At 37.2% G+C, this 25,854-nt stretch overlaps 3 protein-coding genes, 2 non-coding genes and 1 pseudogene across 7 annotated transcripts; 3 read left to right on the forward strand and 3 right to left on the reverse strand.

The window, feature by feature from the left end:
• The first annotated feature begins 1,825 nt into the window (after nt 1–1,825).
• Nucleotides 1,826–2,016, forward strand: LOC119477630. Its single transcript, XR_005204286.1, has one exon. It is a non-coding gene; the product is annotated as a U2 spliceosomal RNA (small nuclear RNA).
• Nucleotides 2,017–4,937: 2,921 nt separating this feature from the next.
• On the forward strand, nt 4,938–5,101 carry LOC119477628. Its single transcript, XR_005204284.1, has one exon. It is a non-coding gene; the product is annotated as a U1 spliceosomal RNA (small nuclear RNA).
• A 611-nt stretch (nt 5,102–5,712) lies between these two features.
• LOC119477616 lies at nt 5,713–5,838 on the forward strand (annotated as a pseudogene).
• A 1,725-nt stretch (nt 5,839–7,563) lies between these two features.
• Nucleotides 7,564–9,217, reverse strand: gtf2h5 (general transcription factor IIH, polypeptide 5). Of its 2 annotated transcripts, none has more exons than XM_037750165.1 (3): nt 9,123–9,217; nt 8,658–8,744; nt 7,564–7,903 (listed from the first exon to the last, which is right to left on the reverse strand). In XM_037750165.1, the coding sequence occupies exons 2-3, from the start codon at nt 8,690–8,692 to the stop codon at nt 7,723–7,725; spliced, it is 216 nt and encodes a 71-aa protein (XP_037606093.1). In that variant the 5' UTR covers nt 8,693–8,744; nt 9,123–9,217; the 3' UTR covers nt 7,564–7,722. The 2 variants fall into 2 exon arrangements, with proteins under 2 accessions (XP_037606093.1, XP_037606092.1); XM_037750164.1 differs by having other exon boundaries at nt 9,067–9,206.
• A 1,189-nt stretch (nt 9,218–10,406) lies between these two features.
• Nucleotides 10,407–18,706, reverse strand: serac1 (serine active site containing 1). 2 transcript variants are annotated; one of them, XM_037750155.1, is made up of 17 exons: nt 18,552–18,706; nt 16,474–16,574; nt 16,300–16,336; nt 16,068–16,210; nt 15,506–15,595; nt 14,702–14,833; nt 14,492–14,613; nt 14,083–14,211; nt 13,837–13,950; nt 13,211–13,373; nt 12,856–13,006; nt 12,607–12,748; nt 12,272–12,372; nt 11,916–12,013; nt 11,583–11,765; nt 11,346–11,489; nt 10,407–11,250 (listed from the first exon to the last, which is right to left on the reverse strand). In XM_037750155.1, the coding sequence occupies exons 2-17, from the start codon at nt 16,565–16,567 to the stop codon at nt 11,114–11,116; spliced, it is 1,980 nt and encodes a 659-aa protein (XP_037606083.1). In that variant the 5' UTR covers nt 16,568–16,574; nt 18,552–18,706; the 3' UTR covers nt 10,407–11,113. The 2 variants fall into 2 exon arrangements, with proteins under 2 accessions (XP_037606083.1, XP_037606082.1); XM_037750154.1 differs by having other exon boundaries at nt 16,474–16,604; nt 18,552–18,702.
• A 2,565-nt stretch (nt 18,707–21,271) lies between these two features.
• myct1a (myc target 1a) lies at nt 21,272–23,920 on the reverse strand. The gene is made up of 2 exons (XM_037750161.1): nt 23,562–23,920; nt 21,272–22,671 (listed from the first exon to the last, which is right to left on the reverse strand). Exons 1-2 carry the CDS (start codon nt 23,614–23,616, stop codon nt 22,124–22,126), a joined length of 603 nt encoding a protein of 200 aa, XP_037606089.1. The 5' UTR covers nt 23,617–23,920; the 3' UTR covers nt 21,272–22,123.
• Between the last annotated feature and the right edge of the window lie 1,934 nt (nt 23,921–25,854).

The following is a 25,854-nucleotide window of genomic DNA, read 5'->3' on the forward strand; positions in this document are numbered from 1 at the left end:
CTTCCATAATAGCTCTAGGGGGTCATCATCATATATAGGATAGGAAAGATAACTTAAATTATAAAAAATAATATAATAACAAAAATAAAATTGGGGGTAAAAAATAATTCAAGGAACAATAAAAAAGAAATGCATAAATAAATAATAAGACTGCTCTCTTCCATAGTAGCTCTAGGGCTCATCATCATATATTGGATAGGAAAGATAACTTAAATTATAAAAAAATACTATAATAACAAAAATAAAATTTGGGGTAAAAAATAATTCAAGGAACAATAAAAAAGAAATGCATAAATAAATGAATAATAAGACTACTCTTCCATAGTAGCTCTAGGGGGTCATCATCATATATAGGATAGGAAAGATAACTTAAATTATAAAAAATACTATAATAAAAATAAAAGATGGGATAGAAAATAATTCAAGGAACAAAAAAAAAGAAATTCATAAATAAATAAATAAATAATAACAAGAATGCCCCCTTCCATAGTAGCTCTAGGGGTCATCATCATATATAGGATAGGAACGATAACTTAAATTATTAAAAAATAATATAATAACACAAATAAAAGAGTGGGTAAAAAATATTCAAGGAACCAAAAAAGAAATGCATAAATAAATGAATAGTAAGACTGCACTCTTCCATAGTAGTTCTAGGGGGCATCATCATATATAGGATAGGAAAGATAACTTAAATTGTAAAAAATAATATAATAAAAATAAAAGAGGGTAGAAAATCATTCAAGGAACAAAAAAAGAAATGCATAAATAAATGAATAATAAGACTGCTCTCTTCCATAGTAGCTCATCATCATATATATTCAGTTCTTCATAAGCTCTGAGGAGAGACTTTGCATGTTGTCCATTCATTAGTCTTAAAGCACTGAGATGATTGTCCACAAGGTCCCTTTTGAAAACAGGAAAATAGGTGTTTCATTTTCCTCCATTTGGATGCATGGATGAAAAAATTTGCCAGCAGTATCATCCTATCACATCCATGTTGAAGTTCGTGCAAAAAAGTCATTTGCGTAGTTTAGGGTTACTCGCATAATTAAAATTAGTTTTAAATCCAGGTACAATTTCAGCTGCTTACAAACTTGTATTATCATGAATACCGTTTTCCATTAGCGTTGAAATAAAGATTCGTTGATCGCTGCCAGTACACCTTTTATTTTGAAAACAAGAACCACCGGAAGTTGGAACAGGTTCTGCTGCTAGCTTGATGATCTGTTTTCTGTTTACCAACACTGTGATATTTTGATGAGTTTTGCTCAGCCAGTTTGACTTTAAGTTGCTATTGAAATATGTTCTTTAGCACGATGCAAAGTGTGTTTTTCTACAATGAGCGGCTGAAGTTTTAAGACGGTTTCCTGCATAGTTTCCGTCACCAGATGGAGACATAAGCTCCATTTATGAAGCATTCAAAGGTCTTTATTTTGTTTATTTTCATCCATAAACACGATCCCGTCATTTAGAAATATTTATACAAAGTCTCAATCGTATGTTTTAACTGAAGATACAAGCAATTCTACCTCCATTTAAGCTATAAAGAGGATATAAAGAGGATTTTAAGGTAACGTTACTGTAGTGACGGCTTATTGGTCAGTAGCACATCACGTGACCAGAAATAGGATTCACTATCACAACGTTTCTAACAAAAGTATGCGATCTTATGTACTTTGTATGCCGATTTGTCATGCAACACTTAATTGCGCGTTTATAATGTGTCTGTACATATGTTTGTAGATATTTTTATATTATGTTGAACCGTGAGTGAGAGTAGCTGTGCTGTGAACTACTCCCTTACTGCAGACCCAGTGAGGGTATCGCTTCTCGGCCTTTTGGCTAAGATCAAGTGTAGTATCTGTTCTTATCAGTTTAATATCTGATACGTCCCCTACCCGGGGACCATATATTAAATTGATTTTTGGAATAGGGAGATGGAATAGGGGCTTGCTCCGTCCACTCCGCGCATCGACCTGGTATTGCAGTACCTCCAGGAACGGTGCACCCCCTCTTGTTGTGAAAAAAAATATATATCTATGACACTGAGGTGTTTTTATGAGCAAATGCTATACTTGAATGAATCAGTGATGCATCATGGTGCATGTTGCTTAGGGACGTTTGATTACATAATCTGTACACTTGTTAATAGGTTACTTTGTTTAGATTTTGATGATTGGTATGTTTTAGCCTTTCTGTAATGTCTATAATTCTTCTTGTAAAAGCAGAGGCCTGTACTACTAAGCAGGATTTGACGTTAGCGAGGTAACTTCAGGGTTAACCCTGGGTTTTTCTTCCTACGAAGCTGGATCACTTCTTACCAGTGTAGATCACCATGGTAACTGATGCTGAACAGCTAACCTGCTCTGGAGCAGGTTATGTTCCAGATAAGAGATCAGCTTGTATGAAAGCACCACCTACTGACCAATCAGAGCTCAGTGCACGGATTGTATGGTAATATTACACAAAGACTAAGAAGTGTAAATCATAATCCAGGCTAAAAACAACACAGTTTAAACTGATAAATGCAGGAAGTACAGCTGGCTGTATGGTGTGGGTGTTTACCGCTTTGAATTATATTTTCATACTTATTTTTTAACTTGCTCTTGAGTCCGTTTCACACCGCCTGAGAGGGGTACGCAGCTGAAAGAAGGTTCAAATAGTCATACAAGCCGCAGCTTTAGTACTGGGCATGATTAGGTGTAATCCAGTCATCCGTTATACATTTAAAAGCTATTAATATCTAGACAAGTAAATCTTACTTTTGAGTGTTCCGTTAAATAACTGTTAATTTACGCATTCACACATCGTTTTTTTTTTCTTTTGCCAGCTGTCCTTCCTGCATTTGGCGCCTTCAACTGTGTTACTTTTAGTCTGGGTTATGTGTTTAATTTCTTCGTATTTGTCTAATATAGTTTACTCTTTGTAAAATGTGTCTCTCTGCCTGTCTGTCTGCAAATCTGTGGACTTGTCCATGTCTGTGATTGGTCCGATGCTGCAAACAACTCCCCGTTCATGTGAACGTGCTCATAATCAGACTGAGAAACCACCTTCGTAGGACCGCTTAGCGAGATCTCGGTTGTTAGGGTTAGTGAAGCCAGATAACGAGAAGATACCCTGGTTATGTTGAACTTGCTTCGTAGTACAGGCCTCTGGAGGCTGCAAAGTGATTTCTGGTAGTAGGGGACTGCGTTCGCGCTCTCCCCTGATAACTTGTCAAAAGAAAATACAATTCAGAATGAACAGCAATAACAATAGTTATATACTATATTATGTTTCTATGTTATACTGTCTTACTACATTATATACCACATTACATTTCTATTAGCTATGTTGCTATATTAATACATCACCAAGTATCATTACACACATATATTATTCTGGTGTACACTGTTTACATATATACTAGATTTGCTGACTACCTGCTATTAATCACACCACTTTCACCCCAAACTGTTACTTCAGTTTTTAGACCTGTTTGTAATAGTAAACTGTTCAGAGGATACCCCCGAAGTGGAATATTTATCACAGTAAAATTAATCAAACTGTTGAGTGAGACAAGGAGATTGTAAGAGGAAGTGTGCTGTGTTCACTGTCCTTTACAGATGTGAGAAAAATATGAAAGGTGTTCTTGTCTGATTGTGTTGTTTAGTTTCATTCCGCTGTAGTTTTGAAATGAACTGTCAGCTCAGTCTAATTATTAGACTAGCTCATTCATCAAAAGTGAGAATCCTCTGCATATCTCTGCTGCTGTTGTTTCCTAGTCTGCTTTCTGTTGGACAGATCAAAAGAAAGGCAAATACTCTTGATTTGTGTGCACTTAATTTTCTGTTATCTAAATTGTTTTTTCGTGCTGTTTGATCCATGCAGAGAAGCATGTACTGTAGATAAATATGTGCTTCATAAATGGCATTGTTCCAATGGTGGCAGTAGCAAGAAATGTCAGTTGCCCACTCGCAGTAAACAAATAACCAGGAAGTGCTAGTAATGTGAGAAAACTAATGTGTTTTGAGTCCTCTGAATTTCAAATGTGGATCAAACAACTTTTGATCACAGTATGATTACGCTTTGTTTCATTTGAACTTGCTGTTGGGCTGTTAATCATTTGTTGGAGTCAAATAGTGGTGATTTTAGGTTGGCTTCCGATATGGAAATACAGCATTGCGTGATGGAATATGGACCCATTTTTCTCAAGTAAAATGAAAATAATCTTCAGCAAAAGTGCTTTGTCTGTATTAAATTCCTCGAGTTTATCAGCCCCCTTATAGTTTTTGGTAATTTCTAGATTGTCAGCGTGGTTTGTCTGTGAAAAATCCCCCTGTCTCTGAGCTTTACAAATCATACTTACCTGGTAAGGGAGATTAATTCAACTTTCAGATCATTTTGGAGGCTGCAGTTTGTGATGCTGTTGAACTGTATTGCATTTATATTTGCATTACAACCGGCGTAGTTCACACTCAAAACCAATAGGTGGCAGTAGCAGGAATGTCAGTTTCCCTTAAACAAAGAACCAGGAAGTGGTTGAAATGTGAGAGACAGAAGTATAGTTTGTGTGTTTTTAGTCTTTCTTCTGAATTTAAAATGTGGATCAAACGACTTTTGATTACAGTACGATTAAGCTTTGTCTCATTTGAACTTGCTGTTGGGCTGTTACTCATTTGTTGGAGTTAAATAGATAGAATTGGTGATTTTAGGTTGGCCATTCATACGGAAATACAGCATTGCATGATGGGAAATGTGACCATGATTCCTCAAGTAAAGTGTAAATAATCTTTGTTAGCCTTAGTACAAAAATGTTTCTTCTGTACTACATTCCTGTAGATTATCACCCCCTTTAAACCCTCTGGTTTTTGGTCATTTCTCTATATTGTTAGTATCATCAGTCAGCATGGTATGTCTGTGAAAGACTTCCCTCTCTCTGATCTGTACAACTCATACTTACCTGGCAGGGGAGATACCATGATCAAGAAGGTGGTTCACCCAGGGCGAGGCTTAGCCATTGCACTCCGGCTGAGCTGACCTCTGCGAATTCCCCAAATGTGGGAATCTCGACTGCATAATTTCTGGTAGTGGGGGACTGCGTTCGCGCTCTCCCCTGATAACTTGTGAAAAGAAAATACAATTCAGAATGAGCAGCAATAACTATAGTAATACACTATATTTTGTTTTGCTGCTACTAATCACACCACTGTCACTTTTTGTATGTATGTAGTATTCAGATTTTAAATAAATCAAAAGTAAAAGTACCCATTATGTAAGCAGAATGGCCCCTGTCGGTGTTTTAAATATGTACTAACTGCAGTCAGGTCTAATGTCCACTAGAGACTCTCAGAGCTCCATCTGTTCTTGAAAATGGAGACACTATGTTGTAAATGGCACATATACTCTGTCATGATTTTAAGTATTAACATTAATGAAAAATAAACATAGTTGTACAGTATGTATTGTAACGTTTTTATAACTGTGTTTCTCCTGTTTTAGATTCCTATTGGATTATAAGGCACCACATGCACAGGAAGAGTCAACGAGCCAATTTATTATTTTTTTCTTTAAGGTAAAATACTTTGTAGTGATTCTGTGACGTTTTCCTCGACTGTTGTTGGTCGTAGTTTACGCTTATTTCCCTGACTGTCCCGAAACTGTAACTTCAGTTTTTAGACTCATTTGTGCGAGTAACTGTTTGGAGGATACCGCTGACCCATTTACAGTATTGCTTCTCTGCGTTTTGTCTAAGATCAATTGTAGTATCTGTTCTTATCAGTTTGATGGGATAGTTCTGGTGTTTTAAAGTGGGGTTGTTTGAGGTAGTTAATCATAGTGAGTGTATTACCTACAGTAGATGGGGGTCAGCATGCCCCCAAACTGGGAGTGAAGGCTTATCCAAAACAAGTCAATATCCATTTAAGTGTACGTTATGTTTAGAATATTTTCACCGATTTATCTAGCCGTCAGACAGCCTTTTCCAGCCAAGTTCCATGTCTGTCGCTCATTCCAGCTCACAACAAATTGAGAGAAGGCATAATATAGCATATGATGCTAAATAGGCCACGCCCACATGCACCAATTAAAATGACATTTCAGATCTTGGTTAATACTTGGCCGCAGAACATGTGCACCAAATTTGGTGAAATTATGTCTACTGGGTTTTGAGGTACAAGTTTTTGGTATTTTTGGCGGCCCCTATGGGTTCAGCTCAAAATGCTTCGGTACGGCTATTCTCAAACATGTACTGACAATATCTACCAAGATTTATGATGATTGGAGTAATGGTCAATGAATGATGGCCAATTTCCTGCTAAGTCCCTGCCCTTGGTGAAGTTCATTGCTCAATATCTTCAGTGAGATATCAACAAGCTTTATGCAACTTTTGATGAGCATAGTCAAATAATGATCCAATTGAAAATTTGGTAGCAATCAAACTTACGGATTAGGAGGAGATGTCAAAAATGTGTTTTTCAAAAAACTCTAGTCAGGCAGACTTTAGTGGTCCAAGAGGCTTTTTTGTAGAGTGAATGGAGATCGATGTCTGTACCAAATTTAAGGTAAATCGGACTTAAGGCGTAGACGTTATACTTTTCAAAATTCAAAATTATGATCTTTAATTATAGCGCCCCCATCAGGCCAATATGGTCATATTTGTTGAGCTGCATTTGCACACAACTTCCAATCGTTGGTGAAAATTTCATATGTCTACAATTTTTTAAGAAAAATATGATTATTATTAATATTAATTGTAATAAATCAGCACAAAAATAATAGGGTTTTGTGCCACTTTGGGGCTTGATCCCCTAATAAGTTTCATTTTCAGTTCAGTTCGCTGTTGGGAAATATTCTAAATATAGCGTACACTTAACCTGATATTTTTTTTTTTTTTTAGGGTATCCTTTCTTTTAGGTGTCTAAAATACGTTTTGTTGCTGGCCCCATTCACAGCAGTACATTGCTTTGCTCCTGTGCCGGTACTCCTGTCTGTTTCTCCAAACTGGGGGTGTGCCGACCATCATCTACTGTAGGTAATACGATTATTATGGATAAGTACCTCAGGCAAATAATGAAGTTAAATTAAAATAAAACTGAATTTGATTTACTGTATTTTCCTGGTAGTGTGGAAGATTATTTGAAATTACATTTAGATCATCATGTAGGGAATAAAGATTTACTGAAAATAGCCCTGATCACAAGATTAGTACATTTTTGTCCTGGTTATATTCTTTAATCTTCTACTCAAATGAAAGAATTACATTTCTCATGGTCATCAAACATTAAGTGATGTTTTTGGGTTAAATGCTGAGCAAAATTTTCAAATATGAAAATGTCACTATTAGTGCCAAATCCACTGAAAGATAACACCTAATTCTGTAGCTCCATACAATGATTCATTGTTGCTCTTTATTTAATTTCTCTGATTCTCTCTGCTCTCATCAACCCTCCATAAAAAAAATCAAGGCAGATATAAAAATTGCAACTCAAATCCATTTTAACTAAGATTAAGAAACAACAACAATGAAATGCATTCAACAAATTTAATAATGGACATAAATTAAAGAAAGCACAAATTAAGTCAATACAGTAAAATATTTTTTTAATTCTGTTTTTTCACATTATTGTAACAACAAAACTGAGCAAGTGCTCCATTTCGGTCTGCAGTTAAAACATTGCAAACCATGTTCATTTAAAGAGCCCCAAGTCCAAGAAGCAAACTTCTTTGAAAAGTTGAGTGTTATTTCTGCGTTATGGTGAATGAGTTCTGGTCCATTAACTCGCCAACTCTCTCCTGAAGGGTCTGAACCACCTCCGCCAGGATGAAGACGTGTGTGTCGTCAAGGTCCTTGAGGATGAACTTCTTTCCCAGGGCCATTTTTTCATCCAGGTAGAGGAGGAACTGTTTCATGGCAGGATCGCTGGTCCAGTAAGAAGAGGGGAGCAATGGGGAAACAATAAGTCATTAAATTCTGCACAAATGTGAGGAATAATGTACTTCAGGTAGTACCTTTCATGCGAGTTGTACTTTTGTGCAACATCAGTATAGTATGGAAGCCCTAAACAAACATTGGTTCAAACATTGTTTTAATGCCATTATCTCAAGATCACGAGTTAATTATGTCGTTAACAAGCTTTGTTATCCAGAGATAAGAAAAAGGTTGTTTTCTTTTATTACTTTTAATGTTTATGTTAAATCAGCTGATGGTTAATGCATTCAAACGGCCCAGATTGAGCTGACCATAGCGGACAGCATAGATGTATACATCTATGGCAGACAGTGATGGAGGACTTGGGGAAGTTAGCAGAATGATACACATGTGACTGTCAGGTTTTTAAAACAAGGTGTTAACAAGGGTACGTACAATGTATGTGTGTTTATGTATGTATGTATGTATGTATGTATGTATATATATATATATGGAAATAAGATTAGTAAAAAAGGGATTATATTCAGAAGTATAAAATGTAACCCGTGTCCCTTACAAATTAGAAAGAAAAGATCACTGAATTTTGAGTAATACTAACTTGAATAAACTTCTTTTTGGTAAGGGAGGTCCTTTTAGGACTTTAACAGTAAAGGCATATTTTTACATACATTTTCATCAGAATTACTTTTATCTAGAATTCAGATTAAGAGATAGTATTTCTGGTCAGATTTACAGTTTTCCTTACCATTCAACCAGGACACCTTTGTGTACGTTGACCATGTTGACAAGTGCAGAGAAATCTGCAGTCGATGCGATTTAAAACGCTCAGAACCTGCAGCACAATAAACAAAGATGGGTTATTTTCCTGACCCTAAACATGAGAAGCTAACAGAGGTAGTAGGTAAACTCGGGACAGTAAATTCCAGTCTAGAAACCTTAACCAAAAGTCATGAAGTTGGCATGTTTGGCTTAGCTGACGTTCAGTAAAGAACACAACCACTAGCGTTAGCTTCTGATAGCCTCGTTAGCTTGTTAGCCCTGACACTGACACTATCTAACTAGTTCAAAAGTACGTTACATAAAAACCGGGACTATTCTGCGACGTACTGCGATTCGTTATTGAACAGAACACACTACGAATAAAGATTAGATACCTAATGATTATATTCAAGGGAAGGATTTAAGAAGGACGAGAGACAGACTCACCAACCTAATAGCTGCGACTTCCTATTCTACGTTTAAAGCATTGTGTTGATGTACGGTCTGTACCGAGGGACAATCTTCAGTGATCCAAAAAATGCGCTTGTGGCATGAATATAGTGTGTATATGTATATATATATATATATATGAATATATATACACTATATTCATATATATATATATATATATATATATATATATATATTGACTATTCATATACATATGAATATAGTCATCTATATTAATATATATTATATATAGATATATATTTTCATTTAGTATGAATATAGTATATATATGAATATAGTATGTATATATATACATACTATATTCATATATATATATATATACAATATATATATACTATATTCATACTAAATGAAAAAAAAAATATATATAATATATATGAATATAGATGACTATATTCATATATATACATATATGAATATAGTATGAATATAGTATATAGTCACTGAAGATTGTCCCTTAGTACAGACCGTACATCAACACAATGCTTTAAAACGTAAAACAGGAAAGCGCAGCTATTAGGTTGGTGAAAGTCTGTCTCTCGTCCTTCTTAAATCCTTCCATTGAATATAATAATTTTATATATATATATATATATATATAAGTTATCAGTACCATTCATTATAAATTGTAACTGTATTTATCAATTATTAAATGGGTTAATATTGTGATAGGTAATGTGGATATGATTATGTATTATAGATATTTGTTTTTATCACCTTGTTCTACCATTTTTACTACTTTATTATTGATATGTTGTGTTCTGTTTAACAGTTAGCATATTTTTTTTACTGTATTTATCTGCTTTTCTTGTCTTGTGAAGCACTTTGTTACATCTGTTTGGAAAAGTGCTTCATAAATAAATGTATTATTATTATTATTAATTATGCAATTTGATATTGCTATATTGTTATATAACTTGATCACGTAATGTTTCTTGAACATCTATTGTGAAGCTGTTGATAAATGAAATAACCAATTGGGAATGTCTGCCTTTGGCTAATCTAGTGAAATAAATATTAGACAAATAAAGGTACATCATTACATTGATGCAAAAATTATATAAAAGTCCAATATTACCATAAAGCAGGCATGCTCAATGATTTACATTTCCTCACAATACTAATGCATCCAGAGATTTTGGGTTTTTTAGTGCACATTTCACATGTATAGTATTAATATTATTATTAAAAAACATTTAGATGAGATGTGCATTGCAAAGTGGCATGGCAAAGTGAGATTAAAATGATGTAGAGCATTGACAAGTCCGACTCCAACTTCATACATTTATTCATTGTCAGCATTGCTAGTGGCAGTATGGACTACAAACACATGGAGATTTAAAACCAATTGCTTGATTAGTCCCGGAGAAATAAATAAAGCAACCTGAACTAATATTAATACAGAGGTCCATTTGAGGTCAAGTTCAGGAAGGAATATGTTTTGGCAGACAATATGACTGTCATACAGTAGTTAGAATAAAATACATAAATAAAAATATATAAAATCTTAAACCACTGTGGTCGATAATACTGAGGAGCATGAGTGGCAAAGATATTTCAGTGCATCTTAAGTAAATATTGTATGAACATATTGCCCTATGTTAAACTGGAAAGTCAAAGGTGAAATGGAAAAAATTACCAGAAAAATGAAAGTTGTAATTATGTTCTTTAAAAATTTGAATGATCTTTAAAATTCTGACTCACTAGTGAGAGAGACCAATCCAGGAGGATGACTAGTATAACATGACAAGCACCCACATTTTTTTCATCACAACTGACAACTCACAGAAATCAATGTGAAACATATATTTACCTTATTATGCCATGATCACATTAGTGGTTGTTTATGTAAATGTGTTATAAGGAGAGGCGGTTATGTTTCCATTTGGTTTATGAAGGGGGTATCAGTGCTCTCCCCCATTTCAAGTAAATAGTAGGTTTTACCACTGTGTTTGTGTTCATATATTTCAGTCAGTGGCTGATGTAGCTCTGCAGTGCTTCCATGATGAACTGGAGGCTGCGCTTGTACAGAAATGAGTCCTTCTTCTCTGGCTTGCAGATGTTCAGATGATCTACATCCACCTCAATGAGCTCCCCGATGCCGAGATCTGAAAGAAAACCAGAGCGGGCTCAAGGTAAGAGCTAAAAGAACAAATCATGTTGCTTTCGTGTCTTATTTTCCATGTGCATTACTTTTACATACCTGCTGACTGTGTTGGTACCACCAGTATCTTGATCATGGGACCAATGTTTGTTGGCAGTGTCTCTGCAAAGCTCAGCACCTTGAATTCCTTTTCTTTCGCCATGTTCAGGAAGTTCTCATTCAGGTTGCGCAGTGCTGGTGAGTCTTAATAAGCACATGGACAACAATTCACAATAGATATTGAACAACCTCTATGAAACACAGACAGTCTTGGACCTCATCATTTTATTCACTTACCTTTGCACAGTTCTCTGACTTCTACAGAGGGAAAGAGAAGATATCTGACATTGACCGAGTACTCTGCCATAAAGGTGCCACGGTGAGGAACACTGTAGAACATAATGCCCTTGGTGTTCTTTAACAGTCCTTGCATATCTGGGTCCTCTGAGGCATCCAGCAGCATTTTCTTCACAAGTAATCCTGGTGGAAAGATCAAACACAAACAGACAGTGAGCACAAGTTTCAAATCGGACAAATACAATCACATTAAGGTACAGGTGTGAAATATGACCAAGCCATTTGTCTTTGGAATTTGAGTAAAAATCTGATTGGAAAGTTCTGACAGAATACCTCCCATACTGTGGGCTACCCAGACCACAGGCCTCTCTCCAACTCCTGCCAGCTTTAACTTCTTTAGCAGCTCTCGACTTCTGTAGGCCAAGGACATCCTGAAGAGACCAAAGCAAAGAATGAATCAACAGTTCACTTATTGAGAGTCTGTTGGAATTGTGCATAATGAATACTGGAACATTTAGGATACTAAAACATTTAATTTCACCAAGATTTGTAGCTTAATTAGCTTTAAATAGTAATGAAGAGTCATGCAAAATATTAAGGTTATTACTATTGGTAAGTAACCAAAGTCACTTGCACAACCCTACAATATTTTGTACTTTAACACCAGTGGACACATCCAGATTCCTCACCTCTGATTCTCAACGGGACACTTGGCCATCCAGTCACTGAGGTGACTGTCATACTCCACTGTTAGTACTCTCAGATTTGGACAGTCGGCAGCCAACCATGACTGTCAAGGAAAGAGGACACAATAACACAGAAGAACAGTAAGAGATGATTAACTTCTTCAAGGTTAATCAAAATCTTCGAGACGTCACATTTCATTAGAAAACACTATTGAGTCTCCCCTATAGCCAGAGTTGTTATAAAGATTCAATGTAATCGTAGGAGGAAAAACATGGAAAGACACTTCATGGTGATCCATAATACCCCACAGTAGTTAGGAATTAGGTGGATTTTTCACCTTTGGCCAGCACTCTGTGTAGTTGTCCTGGCTTTCTGCCTCTTTCTCTTCCTCTAACACATTGCGGTCCTTCTGCCTCCACGTCTTAAAAGCTGCCCCGAGAATCCCATGGATGAAGAGCACGTCTGCTTTGATTGGCTGACTGAAAATTAACACGTTGCCAAAAATAAGCATTGGTTTACATATAGAATAAAATTAAACTAATACTTTATGAAAATGATCTAACAATAGAATTAATCATTTTCCTACTTGTCACGCGTCTGCGGGTGGAGGATATAGACGCCGTCTTGGTATTTCTCTTTCACCGTCTCCCTATCCAAGTTGGCCAAAGCACGGGCTGCATGAGACGCCTGCATGACATGAGGAGACTGCATCATCTCAGCCAGGACAGATATCCAGCCTGAAGGTGTGATATAGGTAAGGAAGAAAGAAAGAAAAATATTGGATGTATTATAATGTGTGGCTTAGTTTTCAGTTAATACAATTGGGACAGAAAGTATTAAAAACAAACATACATACAAGTGTGAATGAACACTGTAAACCCAGTCAAGATTACACGTAACCAGGACCCTCTATGCAATAACCAGATGAGTTTCAGACTTACCAGACTGGGATAAGGCCTGGTGAACACTCTCATTGAGTGCCAAATTTCCTATGATACGAACGATGTTCCTCTGAATCTTCAGGGAGTCTCTACGGAGCTGATAAACCCTCTGGAGGAGCTGCAGACCCCCGCTGGCAACTATGTGGTCACAGTGGCTCCGGACCTGTAGACAGGACGCATTTCAGTAAGTTCAGAACATTTATTCACCTTACCTAGCAATCAAAATCAACCAACATTTCCACAGGAGTGAATCCACTTGAGATTGTTGTACAGGTATGGACCAAATTAACAGATGAGGTAATAGATGTTTCGGTTCAGAAAACTATGAAATTCAATTCAGTGTGCAGTGTTTACAATTAAAGCACTTCTATAAATACTTGCATGCTGAATGAGTCCCTCCAACCATGAAACATAAGAATCCACTGAATTAACTGAACTAAAACAAAAGTTGCTTTGTGTTTTGAATGAGCTTTTTACTTTTAAATGGACTTTTAGATGAACAAGATGTGCTGTTGAATGCACTTCTGTGTTATGTTTAACTGATAAGTATGATCAGTTCAATACAAGGAATCTGACAACTTCTCCCAAGACTAGATCATGTTTAGATGTGTAATGGCTGTCATTACCTTTGAGTGCTGTACCAGTGCTTGTAGGCAGAAGGATTCCACCTTCTCAGAGGGAACAGAGGTGAGGCTCTGGGCGTAAGGCAGCCCATTACCTCCAAAGCACCACAGACCACCCTGCAACATAGGAGAGCATTAGTAAGAGGATTTAAAGAGTTGTTCTCCTGCCGGTTTGTGTTCTAAAAAGTCACTTTCCAAAAGAATGTATTTAGAAGTGCCTATGTGAGTCCATCTTTCCGTCTCAATTACCCGTTGTGCCGCCAAGGACTGGGTGCTCTCTCTGAGGGCCAGTGAGGTGAAGTACTGAACACATTGGTCCACCTCAGACTGAGGCAGAGACGCCAGCAGCTGCCTCAGTCCATCCTCTGCCGACAAACCCTGTAAAGAAGACAACACATCTTAGTTATCATCATATATACCTGTGAGATGTAAATAAATCTAAGGTTAAGGATCAATAGTAATGCATAGCTAGTGTCGCTTGCAGTTTGAAAGCTACACATGCAATAGACGATTCCAACAAGACACAATATCACAAATCTTATTTCTTGAAAAAACTCTTAAGAAATAATCAAAGAAAGTCCAATATGTTAAGTAGAAAAGCAAAGCCTGTGTAAGAGATATTGAGGTATTCTACATAATAGAATAGAGAGATACTTACATCCTCCAAGTCAGGCAGTGCAGGTGAGCGCAGGAAGAATCGAAGGTCTACCTGAGGAGTTCGGGCCAGGCCCACTGCTGTTCGCTGGTCTATAACCTGGGCTGCTGTCTGGTACTGGTAGTCTGTGTTATTGACAACAGATGTGAACTAATCCCACTTCACTTCACTTGTAAACCTGAAGTGATATGCAACAATTTTTGTGTATTTTACCGTGCCAGTGGTGATTTTCTGCAAGCTCCTGAATAGCCTGTAGTCTGATGGCTTTATTGGCTGACAGTGTCCTCTTCAGTAAGACCCATAATGCCACCTCATGTGGGTCTGCATCTCCATGGCTGAAGTGCTCTAAGACATACAAATAGACCGCTCACTGACCGGCTAAACATTTACAGAACAAAGTGGATACAGGGTACTACAAATATTGCTAAAGACACTGGGAAATTGCACTCCCAACTGTATCTACCCTGACTACTGTAACTACTGTAACTACCGGTAGCTACTGCACCACTTTAAGATTATTTCAACAGCTAGGACGTTACAAACCTTGTGGTTTCAAATCTTGTGGCATCAACTTTGCAGCTATTCATTTTCAAAAAGTCAAAAGTTAATTAATTGGATGTCTTACTGGAATATAATCTCATGAAAAAACTGTGACATATTTCTATAATCTTAAAAGTGTGAGTGATTAATACAGAGGTAATATAAGGTGAACAAAACAATTATTCATGTCTATTACAGCCAATTGCGCAATATGTGCATTAATTCACAAACTATGAGACATTCAAAACAGGATGTGCATGCACAAAGCAGGTGTTTCCTTTAGCCTTAATGTGCACACCCAACATAAAAAAAAGATGGGTCAACTGTTTTCTGAGAATAAATATCTGCTTCTATTAGCAGCAACTTCTGCTTTCCAATCTAAAAAACCTGAGGGACAATACTACGGTCTCACACTGCAATTTAAGTGTCAATTTTAGGTGAACTGGTGCAGTATAATGACAACTTTTGGTTTCTTACCGTCTATTGATCGCAGCAAAACCCTAGATGATATTTCCAGAAACCGCCTCGCTGCTTTATGAAGTTCCCTCCTTGCTTTGTGTGTGAGCCCTAGACACACAATGTAAAACAATTACTACAATGACCTGGAAAAGCAGAATGTAATGTCTATAAAAACACAACCAAGATAAAAGAAGCCATTTATTAATGGTTGGTATCTGAGTAGAGGCTGGTAGGTGATCGTTTCCATTAAATAAGAGAACCTTGACCAGTGGAAGTGAGATCAGTCAACAGACTGATACCAATATTTAGGCAGGAAAGACAGTAGAGAGGGGAAGGAAGGAAAGACAGGAAATAATGATGACAGACATCACTGGGCACCTGGACAAACTTGGTACGACTTTGCGTTCATACAAAAAATAAATATAGCCACTCATCATATTCCAGATGTTCTGGGAAGTCCAAAAACAAAACATCTAAACTAACAGGAAATCTCAAAATGGTCTTATTCTTCTCAGTTTTGTAAGGTGTTTTAAAGGAACACAAGTTTAGCCATAAAGTCTAGGTGGATGACATTCAGTACCTGCAGTAAGGTTCTCCTTTTCATCAAAGGGAGTGGCTCTCAGATAGATGTAAGACTTGTACTTCTCCTGAAGAATTGCACTAGTGTCAATGGTCACAGCTTTGTCCAAGGCCACCACTTCATAAGTGATAAAAAGACAGCCCCTGTAGAAAGGTCAAGGATAAGCTGTGGTGCACAGTGACACATCTTTTCACACAAGAAGTCAAGAATCAAAGTAAATACTGCAACTCACCCCGAGACGACTGCACCAGTTACTTTAGCAATTTTTCCTAAATGTCAGCAGAAAATGAATCTATATCAGACAAGGGTTTGAAGCTGTACTCACAAAAGCCTATAAATGTTTAATCCATGTATTTAGAGTACTGTGAGATTGCTGACAATGAAACTGTGTATCACAATAACTTACTTAAATCTTTCCACTGAAGCACTTTCCTGACTCCAGGCGACCCAGCTGTGCTCAGTCTCCGACAGCGGATCAAACGTAGAGCTGCACCAGACATCCTCCGCCTGCATGTCACCCAGTGTGTTGGGTGATACCTACGTTAATAATCAGACCCCCACAGAGGACTAACAACTTATTCCAGCCCAGGCCTATCTCACACTAGAAACTTGCATATCATAGAGTCAGACATGAGGCCAATGACACTTTTGCTAAAGCTAATTTAATGGAAAGAACATATAATTAGCGTTAACAGTCTAGGTCAGGGGTCAGCAACCTGCGGCTCTGGAGCCACATGTGGCTCTTTAGCTCCTTTCCAGTGGCTCCCTGTGGATTTATAAAAATGGAAATGAATAACTGTTTTTTTGTTTACATTTCCATTTTTATTTATCATTATTGTAGGTCTATGGTACGACGGAGTATTAGGGTCACATTGAGGAAAAAAATATATCTGAGATTTCAAGAATAAAGTTGTAATTTTACGAGGATAAAGTCACAAGTTTAAGAGAAAAAGTCATAATATTATAAAGTAGTAATTTTTACGTGTTACTTTCTTTTTTTCTCGTAAAGTTATGACTTTATTCTTGTAATATTACGACTTCTTTTCTCCTAAAGTTATGACTTTATTCTTGTAATATTATGACTTCTTTTCTCCTAAAGTTATGACTTTATTCTCGTAATATTACAACTTTTTTTCTAGTAAAGTTATGACTTTATTCTTGTAATATTACAACTTTTTTTCTAGTAAAGTTATGACTTTATTCTCATATTACAACTTTTTTTCTTGTAAAGTTATGACTATTCTCATAATATTACAACTTTTTTTCTTGTAAAGTTATGACTTTATTCTTGTAATATTACAACTTTTTTTCTTGTAAAGTTATGACTTTATTCTTGTAATATTACAACTTTTTTTCTTGTAAAGTTATGACTTTATTCTTGTAATATTACAACTTTTTTTCTAGTAAAGTTATGACTTTATTCTCATAATATTACAACTTTTTTTCTTGTAAAGTTATGACTTTATTCTTGTAATATTACAACTTTTTTTCTAGTAAAGTTTTGACTTTATTCTTGTAATATTACAACTTTTTTTCTAGTAAAGTTATGACTTTATTCTTGTAATATTACAACTTTTTTTCTAGTAAAGTTATGACTTTATTCTCATATTACAACTTTTTTTCTTGTAAAGTTATGACTATTCTCATAATATTACAACTTTTTTTCTTGTAAAGTTATGACTTTATTCTTGTAATATTACAACTTTTTTTCTAATAAAGTTATGACTTTATTCTCATATTACAACTTTTTTTCTTGTAAAGTTATGACTTTATTCTTGTAATATTACAACTTTTTTTCTTGTAAAGTTATGACTTTATTCTCATAATATTACAACTTTTTTTCTTGTAAAGTTATGACTTTATTCTCGTAATATTATGACTTTATTCTGTAAATCTCAGATGTTTTTTCCCTCAATGTGGCCCTAATACTCTGTAGTACATTGTCTCTTTGGCCCTCACTGCATTAGACTTATATACTATATACTTAGACTATAAACTGTTACCTTCATCACAATGCTCAAATGTTTTGCAGACAGACAGAATGTATTATTTTTCTTTGCCTAAAATGTCTCTTTAGATAGTAAAGGTTGCTGACCCCTGGTCTAAGTGATGCAAAACTACCCTGGCAACAAGGCTCTATGAACTACAGCAACAGTATTATTGACATTTAACCAACCTGGGACTATAATGATCAACTAGTGTCAACTGATGTAACGTTTCTAGCTAGCTAAGCCAGTTACGACAGTCACCTCAACTTGTGAGTCAGTTTAACCCCCTTATTCAGCTGTGTGACATTCATAGCGTTAACATAATCACTCTAACAGTAATGGTTCAGAGCTAAATCAACAGCTAACACATTAACATCACGTTTCACTTTCAGAGCTCTACGCTACTAGCTCACGAGCTAACTGTTTGCTAACCAGCTAACCGATTGAATCGATGGTTTCATGCGAGTTTATTGTAATTGTTGAACAGTGACATTACCTTTATTTATCGACACAAAAAGCTTCAAAACGACCACCGTAATATTCCACAACGATTGCAGCGACCGACCGGTGTTCATAAACACAAAGACAACTTGTCCCACAGATAATACGTCATCAACCGCAACGAACGTCATCCGGGAAAACAAAACATGTTTACATGGATAAAAGATAGTGAGCGTCTGCAGGACGTTGTGTGATCATTTGCATGTTTCGTTATTAGATTTACTACAACATGCAGTGTTTTTGCTGTCAGAAGGGCGGGTCCTCATTTAGTCTGTACCAAACTCTATTGTGAGCAGTTACCCCCATCAGGAAACAGTTAGACTGGACATAAAAATAATATAATATACAGCTCTGGAAAAAATTAAGAGACCACTTCAAAATTCTCAGTTTCTCTGGTTTTAATATTTATTGGTATGTGTTTGAGTAAAATTTTTTTTTTTTTGTTATATTCTATAAACTACTGACAACATTTCTCCCAAATTTCAAATAAAAATATTGTCATTTAGAGCATTTATTTGCAGAAAATGACAACTGGTCAAAATAACAAAAAAGATGCAGTGTTTTCAGATCTGGAATAATGCAAAGAAAACAAGTTCATATTAATTTTTAAACAACAAAATACTAATGTTTTAACTTAGGAGGAGTTCAGAAATCAATATTTGGTGGAATAACCTTGATTTACAATCACAGCTTTCATGCGTCTTGGCATGCTCTCCACCAGTCTTTCACATTGCTCTTGGGTGACTTTATGACACTCCTGGCGCAAAAATTCAAGCAGCTGGGCTTTGTTTGAGGGCTTGTGACCATCCATCTTCCTCTTGATCACATTCCAGAGGTTTTCAATGGGATTCAGGTCTGGAGATTGGGCTGGCCATGACAGGGTCCTGATCTGGTGGTCCTTCATCCACACCTTCACTGACCTGGCTGTGTGGCATGGAGCATTGTCCTGCTGGAAAAAACACTCCTCAGAGTTGGGGAACTATAAATAATCTGTATGCTCAAAGGGGGGTGGAAAAAATAATAAATATATAAACACCTGCAATCCAATACTACAATCATACAACAAATACAAGCTATTGTAAAGATTATAATGTTCAGAGAAATAGATGTTGATGCTGATGGTACTGATTTATTGACATTAGGCTGTAGTTTGTGGTGTTGTTGTATTAGATTGTATTTTATTGGGCTTCTTTTTTTTTTTTAAATAAGGTAGTTCCCTTAAACAGGAAGGCAATCCAGGCACTCCAAAATATCAAAAAAGTAGCAACGAGGAAGAGAATATATTAAAAAGCCTTTATTGTAGTGGCTAAATTATTTAAAAAGCCAACATGTTGGCTTTTTAAATGATGGCCTTCCTGTTTATCCTGATTTTTTCCCCCGTTTTCCAAGAGCACCCGACACGTTTTGCCTCACGCTTGAACACACCGAGCAACAAGTTATCTCTCTTTCCAAGGTAGTTCCCTTGTTGTCCCCACCAATGGACCACATTACAATAGAGCTGGGTGATATGGCAAAAATCATAATATAGGTTATTTCATATATTGATAACGATATATATCACAATATGGCATGTTTTCTGGTAATTCAATAAATAAATAGTCTATATGATATATCCACATGGTAATGCGAATTTAAAGGGACTGTTTGAAAGAATCAGAAATTGGTTGTAACAGCGACACCTGTGGCCGTTAAGTCAACGAAAGTCGGGAAACCTCTGTTGGTCTGGAGGACCTGCAGCATTTATTTCTGCACAAACGTGCACTAGAGCTAAACTAACTCTTCTGCAGTGTGTAGTGTGCGCGCATGCACGTGAGGTGGGGCGAGTTGTGAGTGAAGGCAAGCAGGCAGAGGAGCAGAGTACAGCAGAGACTCCGGTCCTGGAGACCAAAGCTATGGTCTCCCCCGCGTCCTCCGACCGTGGCCAACACTGTTTAACAGACGGGCTTCACTAGATATAACTTTGGTGCTTCCGTGTAGTTTTTGTTGGAGTCTTGTCTGAACAGCGTAGTCACACGCGAGCGCGCATGGGACACCGACCCGGATTGATTTATACGTGTAAGAAGTTACAAACAGTCCCTTTAAATAAGGTAGTTCCCTTGTTGTCCCCACCAATGGACCTCATCACAATAGATCTGTGATATGGCCAAAATCTTCTATCATAATATAGGTAATTTCATATCTTGATAACGATATATATCACAATATGGCATGTTTTCTGGTAATTCAATAAATAAATAGTCTATATGATATAACCACATGGTAAAGCGAATTGTTGTATACTCCTATGTGAGTACTGAGTATTTTCTCATTTTAAGAACTTGAGTGCAAAATGCACATAACAGTTTTAAGTGAAATTATAGAGAAAAAATAAATAAATATAGGCCTAGTCTATATCGTGATAGAAACAATATAGAAAAATATATAATTTTGATGATAAATATCGTCATATTGTTACATCAAAATGCAATATTGTACATCAACACCACAATCTCAAAATACAATCAACATTTGTCCATCACAGTAAACAATAATTTAACTTGTGAAACTTCTCTAAGGTAGTATTTGTTTGGATGACTACTGTATTGGGTTGCAATATTTTACAGGTGTTTATGTCATTATGTCCATATCTTGTGTTGCCTCACGAAAGATAAGAGTACTGCTTTGTTTGTGCTATCAAACAGACCACCAGGTTTTGTATGGAAAACTCAGTTGTCGTACTTTTGATTCAGCTTTTATTGCATTAATTTATTAGCAAAGTTCAGTCAATTACATACAAATATAAAATACAAAAACTTTTTGACACCTAATGCCCAACTTTATGTGTATCTCTCTCTCTCAATCTCACACATACTGTACTTGCAAACACAGACACACTACATTACTTTGAATGCCACACACCCTCACATGCCACAGCTCTATAAAAAAACATGTGTGAGACAGCAATTAAAACATCAAATGAGTTTAAAGCTGTCTCCTCCAAGTTTTGCATAGATACGTCAATGACACAATTTATTAAATACAAGTTAACAGAAACATTCGCCTTCCTTTGGGGGTACACATACACAATAATTCTCTTTTTTTTGCATAGTTATTATACCTCTTTTGCAGCAAGTCTTGTCTTGCAGCGTAAATGCCCAGTCACCAGTATGTATTTATCTAAACTAATCAAAGATTTTGTGCACAAGCATACACGAGTGTCAATCACCACTAAATACAGAGTGCTAATTTTTAAGAGGAATAATTTATGTTCATAAGCAGCCAACATTGCTGAGAGTGTGAACTGACAGTTTTTAAATATTTTAAATCAGTATTGAATGATGACAGGCAAGTATGCTTATGCCAACACCAGATATATATTAACATACCAAAAGACATACAAAACCGATTGTTGTGTCAGAGTGTTATTGTGTTGAGCAGGACACACAATAGACCTTGATGTCCTTGTTGGCTCCGCTCTGCTCCACCTGGTCATATAAATCAATACAGACTCAGTCCAATATCATTTGTAACTCCATTTCCAACTCGGGGCTCATTTAGTTAAGAGTCAGCCTGGTGCTCTCACTCCTCTCAGGTGCATGTTTCCTGATATGCCCTAATAATGCTCTCATAAGCTGGAGGTGGGGTCTGTGTAGCATGGAAACCCCTCAGGCCATTGTTCCCCCAAAATGACTCAGGTCTGGGTGGCGTGGCAGCCGGCTGAGCTGCTGTTTGAGCTGATCCAGTCGACGTGGTCAGAGTCGGCGTACGAGGCAGCGTGGTCTGGCTCCCCTCCTCCGCCTCCCTCGCAATCTGGCTGCACTGGAGGAGCGGGTGGAAGGTGGAGGCCCTGAAGCTGGATTTGTGCCCCAGCGGGTCGAGGTGATCCGGGGAGGAAGTCTGGCGGTGGAAGCTGAAAGCGGCGCTGACCAAACTGTTGTTGCTGCGCCGGTCGTAGCTGCTGTTGCGGTTAAAGCCCGGGCGGTTACGAGGAGATGTGCGTGAGTGGCGAGGAGGACGGCGGGTGATGCTGGCGGAGCCTACTCTGCGTCGGGACATCCAGGTCAAGATCACGTAAACCAGGGCCCCGAAGACCAGGCCCACCGCCATGGACACACAGAAAGCTATGATCAGAGGGACTGTGAAGAGAGAAAAGGATATTTTGATGAATCCTTCACAAAGACCCTCCATATTTTTTGTTTCTACTTTTTTTTCTTCTGCCCAATTAACTTATTTACTCTTTAGATTAACTGTGAGGGACAAGAGTTTAATAATAGCTATGTACATGCAATACAATCCAAAAACACTTTATCCTTTTTATTATACCCTGGGAATGGAAGGAATTTTAATTAGAATCTATGCTTTTACCAAGATTACAAAAACCATCTGTTTGAAACAAATGGAGGATTGCCAACAGCGTCTTGCAAAACTAATAATAGGCTTTCCTCTTTCATGTTTACCAGAGCAAGTTTTTTGGAGACAACAAACTGATTGCATTTCATTCCCACAAAAAAAAAAGGCACAGACGTTTTAGCTCATTGCTTCTCTTTCTTAGAAGCAGTAGTGCCCACATAAGCGTGCTTGAGAGAAGAGAGAAAATGCAGCGGCTAAGACAAAAACCTTTGGACTGCTGCCAGGGAAAACAAATCAATTTCCTTTCAATACGGTTAAGCGTTAAAAAAGACTGAACCAACTTTGCCACCAGCCCATATTTCCAGAGCATATTTTTTTCTCTAACTTTGGGAAAACGGAAAGGAGACACTGGTCAAAAGTCATCTGGAAATGACATTTAGGAAAACTGAGGAAAAACACACTAAGAAAACATGTCGGTTTATAGATTTGGAGTGAGTCGCAAAGGGTTTACTTCTAATTTATTTGACGAAGTAATCTTCAAAAGGACTCAGGCCCACATATTGTATCTATTTCAGAGGTGATTAAAGCGTGGATTCCTGAGGGAACAACGGTGCCAATCAGAGAGACCACATGAAAACGACCTGCTAAAACAGAAGGGAAGTTAGGAAAAACTCACCAGCATCATAAGACTGAAGTATTTCCAGAAAGAGATTTGTGTTGTTCTCGGCCATGACTTCCAGGAGAAGAAGAGAGACTGATACTCGACTCAGTCTGTCTTTTACTCTCCCTCTCCTCCTCTTCTGTCAATCCTTGGCTGTCTCTCTTTTCCTTCTGATGGGTTTTCCTGTCTTTCTGCCTCCCCTCTTTCCTGTTCTCTCACTTTCTCCCTCTCTCGTCCCTCGCTCACTTTCTCTGTCAGTGTGTCTGAGCCCAGAGGCACACGGGACTAGAGGCTAACCCTGGCAGTCGTCTTGTTTATGGAAGCGGAAAACTACACTGTCACATTTCCTGCTTTTCTGCTTGAAATTAGCAACAGGAGTGGCTTATCTATCCAGGACAGAGATCCTGGAGGTGGGGAGACGGGGTGTTGCTGTAATCACTTCCTCTCCCATCATTTCCTTCAGGTTGATTAATGTAAAATGGTATCACTCCAGCGCCTAAGACTTCAGCTTTCATCAAAGAAAAGTCCACCACACTTACCAATATTTTTGTTCCTTTCAGAAATTATAAATATTTTAATCTCTCTCATATTTTCTCCGTCCACCACAGAGACCACAGGCGACAGTTTTGCCATGAGCTGTACCGGCAGTTACAGGCCTGAAATGGGTGTTGAAGGCAAAACCGCAGCTGGAATTGATGGTGGCAATACTGTAAGTGCTTTTAAAACTCAGTTAATGATGCAAAAAATGACAATATTCTGGTGTATTTTTAGACAGACTGTGTGGAAATCTGCCTGTTCTGATTTTACAACGTCTTTGTTAGTAAGCTCAGTCTTTCCACAGTGTCTGCCAGGTCAGCGGTGCCTGCATCGGACGTCTGGTCCTTTCTCGGTTGGAGAGATCCAGTAAAAACATTCTAGTTTGATAAGATAGAAAAGCAGCACAGCTACTCCTTTCAATGCACCAACATGTTTTACTTTCACAAACCAGGATACAGTGAATGAAACTGAAGCTCTTCATGTTACTCAGTCTTGATCCCACAGTCAGCATTGTTTTAATCCCCTCCAAGCCAAATCTGCAAGGTCATCACTACAGTCAGAGGGAAGGATGCGAGTCGTCATATTGGTATGCAGCATCTAATGTAGACCAGCCCCATTTGCCCCATCAGCTTTTACTTTCCAGAGTTGATCGTAAACCATTCGTCACCTTAAATTCAACCTCAACATTAATCAAGTCAATCTGTTAATCCTATTCATTAAAATGAAACATTAGATTTTCAGGCAAAATCTTTGTGTGTGTATTATTCTAAGAAGTTGACAACCTTCAGCCTTTTCACTGGCAAACAGAGAGAGAGAGAGAGCAGCCCGGCTAAAGCCTGAACTTCCTTTAATTGTCGGCTCTGCCGTAAAACCTGTCCAAAATAACCTGCAAACACCCACAACACTGTGAAATAGTATGTGTGGCCATTGTGTTCTGATATAGAGTAATTGGAGTGCAATGGGCTCATAGGTGGAGGACACATTCTTTGAGTTTTATGGCTTAAGTTCATGCCCTTATCAAAATGTCATTGGGCAGAGTGGTGGGAAATTACAGTGTGCAGTCCTTAATATCTTAATAAGGAAATTAGCTTTCTGTAAGGACTTCAAAGATGTAGCCAGCAACAAAGGATATACTAGATTATCACTGTGTTTTAAAAATCATACAAGACAATGAGGAGTTTCTAAATTTGTAGATTTAATGAATCAATATCTTATTAATCTCCTAAACAGTAGCTGTTATGGATGTGCCATTCTGGGACAGCACTTATGCATAAACTAAGATATTATAGGAGTGAAAAGAGACATGGTATGTTTTTTTTCTACAATAAATTAATACCACTGTGGTGAGTAATATTTGGATGTAGAGAGACTGAGCCAACCAACTACGTGTTCCCTTTGTTCCCTCCTTGAACAGTAGATGGAGTAATACTCCAGGATAACTTCACTGCAAGTCTCATATGTCCACTCCCTGGTTAGCTAATCAACCTGTATTTTTCTACAGAAATAATGTAGGAGCTTAAGTAACATCTCATATTTAACATGCAAACTGCTCGACTTAATGTGTCATACAGTGTTTGGTGGGCTACACGTACTGATTATTATATTGTATACATACACAACATCATCCTCCACATGTTTTAGCAGAAAACTTGCAAGTTTTGATATATCACATACATTGTGCAGCTCAATGAGGATTGGTCTGCTATGACATAAGGCAGTGATTGGAAGAATAGTTTTAGCAAGATTTGTGAAAGCATGTGGCTTTTTTTCA

The sequence above is a fragment of the Sebastes umbrosus genome, chromosome 18 (genome assembly GCF_015220745.1).
Source record: "Sebastes umbrosus isolate fSebUmb1 chromosome 18, fSebUmb1.pri, whole genome shotgun sequence".
Classification (NCBI taxonomy): Eukaryota; Metazoa; Chordata; class Actinopteri; order Perciformes; family Sebastidae; genus Sebastes; species Sebastes umbrosus.